The sequence below is a fragment of the Stegodyphus dumicola genome, chromosome 5 (assembly GCF_044657685.1).
Source record: "Stegodyphus dumicola isolate Sdum_Otavi_A_Nest chromosome 5, ASM4465768v1".
NCBI classification, from domain to species: Eukaryota; Metazoa; Arthropoda; class Arachnida; order Araneae; family Eresidae; genus Stegodyphus; species Stegodyphus dumicola.
The window spans coordinates 219,565,834-219,579,369 of record NC_140772.1 but is presented as its reverse complement, the minus strand read 5'-3'; the positions used below and the strand labels follow the sequence as shown (position 1 = coordinate 219,579,369).

The window sequence follows — 13,536 nt, the reverse complement described above, 5'->3', positions numbered from 1 at the left end:
GATTAATGGCTGTTTGGGCGACGCTATGCGTCGAGGGTGAACTTTGCACCAAAGCGTCTTCTTCAAGGTCGCTGTAGTCAGCGGAATCTGATTTTAATAACGATACATCAGCAAGATTCATAAGAATATTGTTAGCACAGTTTTCAATATCGGTGGAAAATTCTAAATGCAGTACGCTACATATGGCAATTAAATCTGTGAGAGAAAATTCTTTGATAATTTTTTGTTTCGTATCGTTAAAGTTAAATGGTTTGGGAAAACTAGAAAAATTGCGTAACCTAGCACGATTCTGCCGATCACCATCTGAGCCAAAATCTAAACGATGTAACAGCTTGATATGCTTTGTACTGGCAGTTTTTAATGACCGTGCAATGTTGGGGTAATCGTTAAGTGTAGCCATTATTTATCAGTTTTATTTTTACGAAATATGAAATTCACAACATATGTATGTTTCGATTTTGTAAAATATTATTTATCTGGTTTCAGAAATTATCACAAAATATATTCTTAATTTTTCTTATTATTCACAAAAATATTAATTCTTCTTATTATATTGCACAATAACTATGATGTTGAAACACTCAAAAATCATAAATGAAATTGTGAACATATAATTCAAACAAATGATAAAATATATCGTCAAACAAATCTTTATATAAGACTATGTTAAGAATGGAAAATAGAATTTCACGTTAAGATATGATATAAAAATTAATAACTTAAAATAATATTCTACAGTCTTTGTAAAATATACGCATCACAAGAAATAAGAAATTATGCACCAAATTCGAAAACGAAAGGATTTCTTCAAAGTAACTTTTTTAATACATCACAATTCTGTAAATGGTCAGTAATGTATTTCCCTCAAAATCAAATACCTTTATTCAATTAAACTTCATCAAAACTGTTTAATTAATTATTATCAACATCAAATTCGAAAACGGAAGTGTTAATTCTTCAAAGTAATAATCATTCAAAAATAAAATGAATTTTCATCGAAATCAAATGCCTTTCACTTCTTCAAATAAACTTCATAAAAAGGCGTCATGAAATATTCATAATTTGAAAGAATATTACTTTCTGATTAGCATTACTTCATCAAATAAAATTAGCTCTACTTACGTGCTGACGAATCACAACAACTGGAATCTTAACTGGAATATCAACAACTGGATATTATTCCATAGGTTTCCAAGGTATTCCATCATTGATAGTTATATAGTGGTGTCTAGGGTGGTTAGTTCAAAGGATGGAAGAGTTCCAGGGGCCGAGCCCCCATGTGGGATGAGGTTAGGATTAAAATAGAGGAAAGCAGTGGCATTTTAAAGGTATTTAATGATGAAAGAATAAACATGATTATGGTATGTACAGAGTGAAACGGGAGTAAGATAAAAAGTTTGAATCGTCATGAAACGGAATTACATCATCATCGTCGAACAGCATAGTTCAGTTACATCCATCACCGTGTCTTAATCTCATCGGAATGGAAGTCTGTCCATTTCCTCACGCAGCTTGAAGACGTATCTCGCTACTGTAGCTGTTGCCAGATTTAGGAAAAGGCGGATGAGTTGTAGGAGCGAATTACCACATATATATCCGACGACTGTCGCTATAGCGACGAAATTCTACAGCCTCTTGAAAGTCCTTTTATCGCTGCAATGGGAACCGACGCGATATTACTGGACGATAACGCCCTGCATAGAGCTCGAGTGGCGCGGAGTTGTTTGGGGAATGAAGCCATTCTATATCTGCCGCGGTCTGTTAAATCACCGAACCTAAATCCTTTAAAGCATGTGTCATAAATGTTAGGACGACCGTCTAGGATAAAATGTCTCAGTGTGTCACTAGGCACCCTTCACGAGCTCCGGTTTGCAATACTACAAGAATGGGCGCTACTTCTACAATAAGCGATCAACGACACTTTTGTCATCTTTCCTCACCGTTGTCAAGCATGCATTTCAGCTAGAGGGTATCATCTCATTTATTAGCGTGTTCTTTCCGTTGACTGTTCTTCCATTCCTTTTGGTCTTTCGCGATATGATGGTCGCAATGCGTGTGTTTTTATATATCTTTGATTAATTGTTTATTATGTGGTCTAGTAAGCCAAACAAACCTCTTGGATCAATTTCGCCACATATCCATTAAATATTTTTTATTTTATTTCGAGTTTTGTCTTTGTTGCTTATTTTATTTTTTGGCACGTGTGTATATGTATATTCATTATTTTCTTTCCCCTTAATATTTTTTCGTTGTGAATTAAAATTAGGTTTGCTCAGTAGCAAATGCGATACTCCGGACAACATTGCAAATGTCTTATTTCACACAGAGATAAAAAAGAGAAAGCCCTTTTTCCAAAAATTTCTCTTATCACTTGAGCTATCTAAAGTCATTAACTTCGTCTAATTTCCCGTTAACTATAAGTCTCACATAATATGATCTTCTTATTCTGCTGGCGATCCGATACGTCGTAATAATATATATAAGATTGACTATAAAATTTTAGGACTTCTGCGGGGTATAAGAAAGAAAGTACAATAAATTTTAGTCACGATTATTCAAAACAGAATCCTTTGTTTCTGTGAACCTTTTGAATGGCTCCGCTAAATGCTCAAAACAGTTTTTTGAAATAATTTTCTGGAATACTTTTTACAGTGACTGTTACAGTCATCTTGTGTCCTTAACATTTTTAAACCGGTATACGGTGCTAGATTCCTGTTCCAATGTAGTCTTCCACATGTATATTCAACAGAGGTTTCCATGTGTCGAAATCGCCACACCATGGAATGATTCATGGCTGTGGGCCAAGTAGATAAGGCTCATCTGAATGGCACACAGTCTTCACCACCGTCGGAAGAACACACAGTCGTCATTAACATCGAAAGGGTTTCTGCTGTGAGATTATTTACTTTCCCCCTCGCGGTGCTCAGCGCAGCCGCGAGGGAGAAAATATAAATTTCCAACAGGAAGTTATATTTTTTATTGAATATGAATTTTATTCCTTAAGAGAAATACATATTAAATTAATTAAGAGAGTAAAATAAAATTTAGCTATCAGTCTCCTACAAAATATGTTAAAAGTTATTCTCACCTGCCAAACTAGTTAAATTCACTACTCTGCCTTTGAATTGTCTCAGCAATGGTAAGAAGGCTTTTGTAACTCTTGCAAGTCCAAAAGCATTCACTTCCATGGTATACTTATAATCTTCCATCGACGACAGCTCAACATTGTTACCTCTGTAAACTCCTGCGTTATTCACAATAGCCCAGAAATCTGAAAATTGAATGTAATTGTAGGTTGAAAACATTTATGACAATTACCTGTTGATACTACACATGAAATATAATTATTTAATGTTTACTTTGTTTATAAATAATTTATAATAAGTTTCAGCATATCGTTCCCAGCTGCATAACATACCAAAATATACAAGGTATTGCTTTACGAATTGTAAATTTTTAATCATTTGTCCTTGCGAATGAAACGGATTACCAAACTTACATTTACCAAACTTAGAAAATTAAATTCTATAGATGACAATTCGGCAACTACTTCTATAAATTTCTGCATCATTTAAAATAGCTCAAAAATTTTAAAATTGAAAGTAATTAAATACCAAACTATTTTATGGTAATTAATATTCATTAATAATAAGAATAATGCAGAAAACTATTTTGGGGGCTTTCTCATTTTTTATGATTTTCCCGTGAAAATGAAACGAATTAGCTCCTACCTATTATCTCCAAAACTGGCAGTGAAAACATATTAAAATTTCTTCCTTCACAATTATTTAATAACTAATGCAAATATTTTTACTTATCGATTCTCCATAATCTGAGTTATGCGCCCAAACTACAATCCATTGTACACAGCTGTGATGAGAACCGTAAAATGAGCAAGAAGGTGTTTGTGACATCCCTTGACAAACAGCACTGTATAAACTATTCGAACAGGAGATAAGAGATAGCTCACATCACAAAGAACTAATTTAAAAACATTTGACTTCGGGCAAATAACAAGCACTCACAAACCAAGAAGACCAATTTTAGCCACTGTCAAACTATAGGACATTTCTTATAATACAGTAGTAAGGGTATGAAAAAAGAATGTGAAAGACGGAAAAACTTGTGTTGAGTGCTAAAAAAGGAAGAAGGAAACTAACAGTAACAGTAGATCTGGAGATGAACAGAGGATCTATTTTAATATTTGGTACTTACGTATTATCGTGTCGACCGTCAAAGTAGTGAGATTTAGCATCTACTATGGATGAACACTTTCTTTAGAGTTTCGCAATAATTACTGATGACCGCTGGCGACATTTTCGCCAACGGTCGACGGGATAATATGAAGGTACCTAATATTTTAGAATATAACATACCTTTGCAATAAATTATCGAAGATTTTATTGCAAATGTTTCTACAAGGTCATTGATTATTCATCAAAGCATGGCGAAAGCTGTATTCAATAGCTAAAGCCAACATCGCTTCGTCCTGGAGACTGCAAGACAGAAATTTTGAAGCTGAAGCTTTAAAATTCTCACTGCTGCTAGATCGTAAAAACTGCTAAATTGTGCCATGTAATCTGATGACACGTCTAAATTAAGTTTCCAGCAACATCCTGCTGATGTCACAGTCTGTGTGAAGGGACGGAAACTTTGTGAAGCAATGTACTATTCGTCATGTACAAATAGTATTGCAAAGACAGATGGTGATAAAATAGCAGTTTAGTGAGAATTCATGTCATAAATTTTGAAATGATGCATAATATCCTGCTTGGCTTGGAAGCAGTTTGAAATTTTATCCTAACTTAAATGAATTCTCTATCTGCAATTAGAACCTGTTTTAACTAGTATAATAATGCGCTACAAATAAAGGTCAGTACTATCTGCCAAAAAATACTAAGAAAGGATTTTTCTTCGTGTTCGTGAATTTAAATAAATGAGATGATTAATATATTTTTTACTTTAAATAACATCTTATTTAGAAGGAACTAAGTTTAATCTAATTTATAGGTAAGTTTCAGATGACTTGAGAATAAAATATATATAAATATTGGATATAAATAAATGCAGATATAATTATTAAATTATAAAATATTAACAAAAAATCAAAATAAAAATAAATAAATAATACTTTCTTAAAAAACACTTATACACAAAGCGTATCAAGCCAAAATTTTATTAAATTATGTTTCGATATGTTGTATAAAAATTATTCCACCAAGAACTAATTCTCGAATCGTAATGAATTGGCATAAAGGAAAGTATCAGGCAGATATGCAAATGATTAGAAACAGCGTGTATGTGCATTGCAAAATGCAGCAGTGGGCATTGACATTCATTATCCCTGACGCATAAAATGGTGCAGAGGCATTGTGCCTATATTCAGTCTCTTGCAGAGGGATCCTTTTTCACTAAAGATGTTGTTACAACACCATTACAAGACCGTTACAAGACAATTTGATCAGCTGTCAGATTTCGAGAAGCAAAGAGTCATTGGTATGACGGAAGTTGGGTGGTCAGTTAGGCGAGTAACCCACCACCTAGGCCATCCCAGTTTAGAAATCGTGATGGGGTGTAGAGATCAGTGAATAAGAAACAGTTCACACGGTGACCAGACTCAGAACGCTCTCGGAAGAGATGTAGCTCAGAAGACCGTCACATCACCCGACACGCAGACACAACGTCAATGGCATCAAAGACTGACACGGGCAGCACTTTTTTAACGAGGTCTGTGTCTGTCTGTACTTTCGCGAAGTGCTGGGATGAAAGACTATCAGTATCTTGGTGCCCATTACGTGTGCTACCAATGGCGTACACCAGCCGTCATTTCCGTTTGGATGGTGACGCTGTCGACAAAACTTAAAAGCCCGTGAACTGAAATCAAGTCGTCTTTAGTAATGAATCAGGATTCAGTTTGGGCAGCGATAATTACCATGTACGTCTTTAGAGGCTCCGTGGTAAACGTCTATCTTCCTGTGTTATAGCAACACGCCGCTCCCACAGCTGGTGGGATGGTATATGGTGTCATTGCATACGACACACGGTCACTTCTACTGTTGGTCCCCGTCACCATGACAGCATAGTGAGACGTTGGGGACATTCTTCAATAACATGTTGCTTCTGATAGTAGGGCTCCCAGGAAATATATTTCAACAGGTACAGGTAAAAGTGTTAGGAGCACCAGAACTTCATTAAAGATTGCACAGGTATAGATCCCAATCATTAACCGAATAGAGCAAGGGGGAAAGGACAGAAGAAGAATAAAGCTGATGATAATTCTTTAGAGGGAGATTTGGAAGTTTATTATTAAAAGAGGAGGACTGAAAGGGAGAACGATTTTTAGAAGAAAAAGAAGAAAACTAGAAAAAGTGTTATTAGAAGGGTTACTGTGTAGTGGGTAAATCAATAATTAGCCCACCGGATGAGACCAGAGAATTTTCCAAATTTGGAATAAAATGCTAAAACGTAGAATATATCATAACAAATACAGAATAATACTTAAAATATAGAAAAGAAAATATAGCATAATACATATAGAATAGTATATAGTATACCACATAATAAAATTAGAATTTTGAGTAAAATGCTAAAATATAGGATAATACATGATGCATCATATAATAAAATTAATAAAATAGAAGTATAAAATGTAGAAGAGAATAAAATTGTATTTTATAGTTCATGATCACAAATAGTTTTCACTGTTCATTAGGCAGAGTTCATGAGCCATTAAAGTGTTCATAATTATAGAGTTCATAAAAAGGTCATGGTTTAAGTCCATATATTTTACATGACTCATGCAATATTTCATAGCTCATTTTTGTCATGACACAGCAAATCAATATCATGACTCACCTTTTCAGTTCTAGTTTACTGTCATGACTCAATGTTTATATTTTATTTTCTTTATTATGGATTTTGTTAGGCTTTTGTTGTTACGATCAGTACAAGTAAGTATTTGTTACAAAAATCGATAATTGATTTTCAAAATTCTACAAGGTTGAAAATTAAATATTTGTTATATTTTGTTTGTTGTAGATGGAGTTACTCTGCATAGATTTAATCCAATTATGTTAAATTTTCGGTGAATTTGTTTCATATTAGAATGATCATGTTGAAGTTTGATCATCATTCTATTGAAGAATATATCAATATTTCTGGGTGTACGAATATGAAAATTTTTCGCAAGAGGCCATGAGAAAAGATAGCTTAGTTTAGTGACGGAGAACGTGGGCACCACGAGACGATCACTATCTCCTTTTTGGCCGCATATACAGAAGTCAGTGTCTTTGATGAAAATAAACAAGATATGGCCCATGGCCAGGAATATAACATGTTAAAAAGGATTTTGTACTCTTGGTGAGAGTATTGAAGTTGGGGTAGAACTAGTAAGTACGTCGTCCTGTAGATGCGTTATTCCATTGTTCTTGCCATATTTGAGTAATTTGTTCTTTTATGGAGAGTCGAAGATAAGATTTGAGAAATTTTATATAGAGAAAATTGCTTTCTTGGTTAAGAGCAGCTTCTTTGGCAAGTTTGTCGACTGTTTTGTTACCAGCATTTCCACTATAGCCTCTTATCCATGATATAGGAATTTTTAAATTATCTGTTATTTTAGACAGGGTATTGATGTCATAAGCAATATAAGATTGATTTTATGGGTTAGAGATAGCACAGATGGCAGATTGACTGTCAGTATTAATATTTAATTCTATAATATTATTTCCTTTTGCTAATTTAATAGCCATTTGTTTCAACAGGACATGTTTCAGCAGGACAGCGACAGGCCACATACAGTAATACCTCCACAACATTACAGCTCTTTCCTGGCCAGATTGATAGAGCAAAGGTCGAGCATGGCTGTGATCCAGTAATGGCGCGCCCAGAGGGTGGCAAAGAGCCATATGCACCTCCAAATTTTTTCTTGTGTCGGACTAAAAGTGAGCTTATTTCGCTAATTTCGCCCTTGAAAACGCCAAAGCAGTCAGAATGTTTGCCGGATTCAAACCTCGGACCGAAAACTGTCAGTGTTCAGGGACTTTACCGCTCGGCCGCTGGTAGGCCGCAACCTAGACAGAGTGATGAAGGTCAGGAAACCTGGGTAGATACATTAATTTCAAACTGAGTAAGAAGAGACAACTACCCCTCTTAAATCATTCAAAAAACTGTCGAATCTGAATTGGAAAACGAAATGCAAGCAAAGATGTATCTCGTATTAAGCGATCATCAGCGACAATTCGAAAATACTAAAACATTAACAGCAAGCTTTGAAGGTGAAACTCATCCTCAAAGTTTTACTTCTACAAGTACTTTTGAATCAAATTCAGATACTTCTACGAGCACTTAAGCTGAAACTTAAATGACTTCTAAGAACACTTAAGCTTCCTCACATTCATGCAAAATATACCAACCAATCTTTCACCAATATGCAAAATATGATATATCAAATTTTGCAAATCGAAAATTAAGTGAGAAAGATAAACTTGTAAAGTCATTAGGTTATTTTAAGCAGGAGTGATGAAAATTTAACAATGCTCGAACCGCGGGGACTCGAACCTAGGCCTCTCGAATGCACGCCGAGTGTGCTTTCAATTACACCACGAAGACATGCAGAAAGGAGGGAGTAAATACAATTTTCTTGAAAATGCACGGGTTCCAACAGCAAAGTACGCGTTTTGAAGTTCTTCATTTGGCGATGTAAGTGTAATCGGAAAATGTAAATGTACATTATTATTTGAATTCCCTTGGCTGGATTATTCTAATATTAACGATGTAGTTTATGTACATTTACCAAAGGATATGCTGGTGAATCAAAAAAGACAATTTGTAAAAGGGACATTTCGCAATTGAAGAAAATCTAAAGAAAATTTCCATGAACACCAAAAGAAAAAGTATCATAAGTATCCTTTATTATCTACTGATATTTTGAAACATATCGTTCTAGGACGAAAACAATCCACAGCTGTTATCCCTAGCGCTAAAGAAATTGCAAAAAGTTTCCTCCTGTAATAAATCATAATGATCTTCCGTCAAAAAAATGGATTTTCTTTGGGAGGAAATTGCAGATCTAGGCACATGAATGTAAATCATGATAGTGTTTAATCTCATCAGTATGAAGGAAAATTTCGCGAATTCCTCACATTTAATGCAGGAAATGACGCATTAAAAATCATTTAAAATCTCGCAACAATCATTCAACGTACATTCCGCCAGAAATACCAAATGAAAACGTAAATGCTTGCGATTATTACATTTTGTGAAAGATTGTTGAAAAAGTGAATGCAAGTAAACGCTTTCCAATTACAACTGATTAAAGTACAGACTTTTGCTCGCAAGTGTAAATATTATTTTGTGGGGCATGTGGAAGAACTTGAAAGACAATTATTGTAAAAGTTTAGCATAAAAGTTTTTACACTTTGCACCTGTAATGACAACACGACAGAATATTTAGCTAATGCCATTATAGATAATTTAATTTGAATTATGACTTAGATTTGATTTGATATCACATTTAATTTGATTTAAAATTAAGCTTAGATTTTAAATAGATGAATACGATGGTGTTGTACCCATGTCCGAGGTTGTCCGCACATTTTTAGACGATTTGGAAAAAATTTTATATTTGCAACTGTATTTTTGAAAATGCACCTTCTGATATTTGATAATTTTATTTTCATGAAAAATGGCGTTTTTAAAGAAGCAATGGACGGAAGACTGTGATTTCGCTCTTCCCGAAGAAAGTCATTCGTATTTAATTATTAAAAAAGGCTGCTAAAAACTATGATTTTTTGGTATCTAAAACAAAGATAGATAATGTTGGTAATAAGAAAGGGAAAAAATATCAAAGTTTGGTTTCAAAGAGAAAACTTTTTCAAATTACTTAGCCATGGTAAGCGGAATATTTCAAATGTTGCAAAAGTAAGAACTTTAATGTTAAAAGAAAATTTTCGAAGTCAAAGGACAGTTGCATTATCATTAGTGATTGAGTGCTCAGTGCTAACTGTAAACAAAGTGATTAATGATTATTTGGACCTTAAAAAGGCAAATAAACGTAATGAGCATCGCCTTTCTCTTCGTTAAATCGCCGAAAGCAGAAAGAACTGCAGAAGTTTCTGTGAGAAAGAATTATTCGAACAAGAATGGAAAACTGTTGTGACGGTAGATGAATCTAGGGTATATTTAAATAACGTAATAAAAAGGATCCATTTAATATCATCAAAGAGAACAAAAGATTTTATAATATGGTTCAAAGTATCTAAAGAAAGTTTTTCAAAGAATTTATGATTGTTGCTGGTCTTTCATATAACGACAAATAAAAATTAAAGAGAGTGCGGAAAACTGTTAAGGTCAATTCCATATATTATCAAGAACATATTTTATACCCCATTTTCAAATATGAAATGCCTTATTTTTATGTATAGTGGCACTAGAACTGCATCAAGATCAAGCAAGCAGCCGCATGTCAAAATCCACTATTAATTTTCTGAACAAAATAGAACAAGAAACGTATATCAAAGCCATACCTTTACTCATACCTCTACTAAATCTCTTGATGTAGCATTTTTGTGCTACATGTACTACATTATGTGCTACATCTGTACAAATTTACGGATTTTTGTGCTTCTGGACGTTTAAAAAGCGGATTGCCCAGACGTAGACCTACAACCCTCTTTGGACTTTGGAAAACTGTTCAAGAGGAATCGGATAAAATAGCTCTTCCGCTACTAAAGAAGTTTTACTGTCTTGCAAATTACGGTGTAGAAAGATAGGAAAGAATATGGGTTATCAAATGGAACATTTAAAACACAAAAATGTAGGTAAAATGTTTCTGAAAATACAATGAAAATCGTCTAGAAAAGGTGCGAATAGCCTTAGTACAAACTAAAGTGACAGAAAGATTTCCTTTAGCAGTCTATACGCATTGTTCTTCTCACTCTCTCATCTTCAAATATCTAATGTATATCACATTAAAGATATTCTTAATTACACGGAAATCATAGAAGAATGTGACTCTTTTATGAACACTCTAAAAGAAATTCTGTTCCGAAGGAGAGTATATTAAACTTGTTCCAATCTTGAAGAAGAAAATCCCATTCGTGAAACGTCGAAAAGTCGTCCCATTCGTGAGAGTAAGAGATATGAATTTGTTATGGTTATGTTAGAATTACTAAAACCTTTGTATCATGCATTAGAAGTAACAGAGAACTGACATCATAAGAAATCATCTTCTGAGGATTTCATGCTTTTGAGTTCAATGAAATATTTACGGATTCAATACTTTCGTGATTGCGTTATTCTTACTTGCAGAAATATTTTCCTTTGCCATTAAGTTAAATTTTCAATCAAAATGCATCAAATTCACTGCAGCAGTTCTATTATGTGTCTAAAAACATTTCCTAAAACCACCAAATTGCATCTGACAAGCAACTTTTTTCCTTTTCATCTGTTAAAATTCGCCAGATGGAGCCAAGGTGGCTGCCTTAATAAGTAAGTACGAAAAATGTTTAAGGCATCTTTTATTGGACTAAACAAAATGTTAAAAATGTTTATAAATTCATAATTTGCAGAAACATTAGTTATTTTTTTAAAGCAGGAGAGATGAAAAATGAGCAATGCCTTCGCCGGGACTCGAACCACGGACGTCTCGAATACGCGCCGGGCATGCTGACCACTACACCACGAAGGCATGCTAGGAAGGCGGAAGAAATACCTTATATACTCCCCCTTTTAAAGGGCGACTGGGGATTAGAGGACCCAGTCGCCAAATCCTGGTGGTGGAGATTCATCATTCACCACCTTTTAGTTCGGGCGCCACTTCAGAGATATTAGAATTTTTTTGAGCAAGACAGATGAAAAATGAGCGATGCCCTCGCCAGGAATCAAACCATGGACCTCTCGAATACGCGCCGAGCGTGCTTACCACTACACCCCGAAGGCATGCTAAGAAGGCGGGGAAAATACCTTATAAATGTATGATAAAAATTCGAAATAAAATCTTCTTCTATTATTTATAGAGTTGTTATTTTAGTTTATTTAATTTGAGCATTGTAATTACATTAAGCATATGTTAATAAGCCTAATCTGTAATAAAAAATCATGTCTTTTAGAAACTTATATGTACTGCTTAATTTTAAGACCAGGTCTAAATTCAGCATTCTGAATGATGTTAAAAATGGTTGAAATCTTGAAAAATGCTTGGAATTCCGTTCTATCACAACGTAACTTGTTTTATAAAAACAGGTAAAGAATTACCGGAATTGCCCAGGTTTTGCTTGACATACGTCACAGCCTCTTTTACGCTGTCGTCATCTGTTACATCAAGTCCCAGTACATGAAGCCTGTCGGAGCAGCTCTTCGTTAACTCAACAGCACCCTCTCCATAAGGAAAGAGGCAACATGCAAACACTTGAAATCCTCTTGAATACAAGCGTTTAACTAAATGATGACCAAAACCACTATCGCATCCTATAATTAAGCCATGAGTTTACATGAAATTTTATTACAAACATAAATAATATATTTCTAAAAACGTAATGCTTCTAAATGGCTAAATATATTAAAAATATGTACACAAAAGGGTTTTAGCATTACGTGCAATTTGTAAGGTTTGAATAGATTAAACAAAATTATTTTATTTAAAGAAAGTTACATTGTTTAATGAAGAAAGAGAATGAAACTAACTTATAGAAAGAATTCCAAAAGTTTCATGTAATATATGGTGAGCAATTAGCATTACAGAACTCACCATTTTTATTGCACTTTGGCAATGACTGTGCTTGCATATCAGAAAATGAGCATGTGCTTTTGCTTTTCTACCTTTTACCTGATTTTATATAATTCTCAGATAAGCAAACAAATAAAAAAAAAGAAAGAAAACAAATAAAAACATTGCGTATTATTATAAATTTTTTCGTTTTTACCTTATTTTACTTTTTGTAAGAAATTAGTTTTTACTCTCTTATACGAAGTAAAGGAAGTATTGTGATCCAAAAAAAAATTCTGGGTATCATATTTCAACGAAAATATTCACTTTGACCACAACCAAATGCAACTTAACGATGTTTTTGCGTGACAGCTGTATGTAAGGACTGAATAAATGGTTTTACCCAAACGAAATATAAAACGGATTTAAAATGGATTCAGAAGAGATTTTTTCGTGGCGTCTGTACGTACGTATGTAGCTCGCATAACTCAGAAACGAGTTTTTGTACATAGGACTGCTATAACATATAATGGTGCATCTCCGTTTTTGGTTGCAATAGCCTGCACCTAAACTATATGCGTATATCCACTATGTTGCTCGGTTCGGTGAGGTCCGGTTTTTATTATTATATGTTGGTAAATTGTGCATTTTTTGCATTAAAATTATTGAGTTATTTTATTCTTAACTTGCGGTTAAGGTTTTTATGCTTCTAGTTAATCTGCATGCAATAGCTGTAGAATTACCAACAATCTAGAAGTTTAAGTGGCAAGTTAAGCCTAACGAATTACCATTTGCTTACATTTGAAACTTAGTAGAACAGTTAATTAGGTTTT

General features: G+C 34.0%; 1 protein-coding gene across 4 annotated transcripts in view; it reads right to left on the bottom strand.

Moving 5' to 3' along the window:
• LOC118198245 (D-beta-hydroxybutyrate dehydrogenase, mitochondrial-like) overlaps window positions 1–13,536 on the bottom strand; it is a 52,215-nt gene that overhangs the window by 26,406 nt on the left and 12,273 nt on the right. For 3 of the 4 annotated variants that reach the window (XM_085817674.1, XM_035369872.2, XM_035369873.2), the window contains exons 2-3: window positions 12,253–12,465; window positions 3,089–3,271 (exon numbers count right to left, since the gene is read on the bottom strand). In XM_085817674.1, coding sequence (XP_085673800.1) covers window positions 3,089–3,271; window positions 12,253–12,465 — 396 coding nt within the window. The remainder of the gene's footprint in view (window positions 1–3,088; window positions 3,272–12,252; window positions 12,466–13,536) is intronic. The other variant, XM_035369874.2, reaches the window with a different exon arrangement.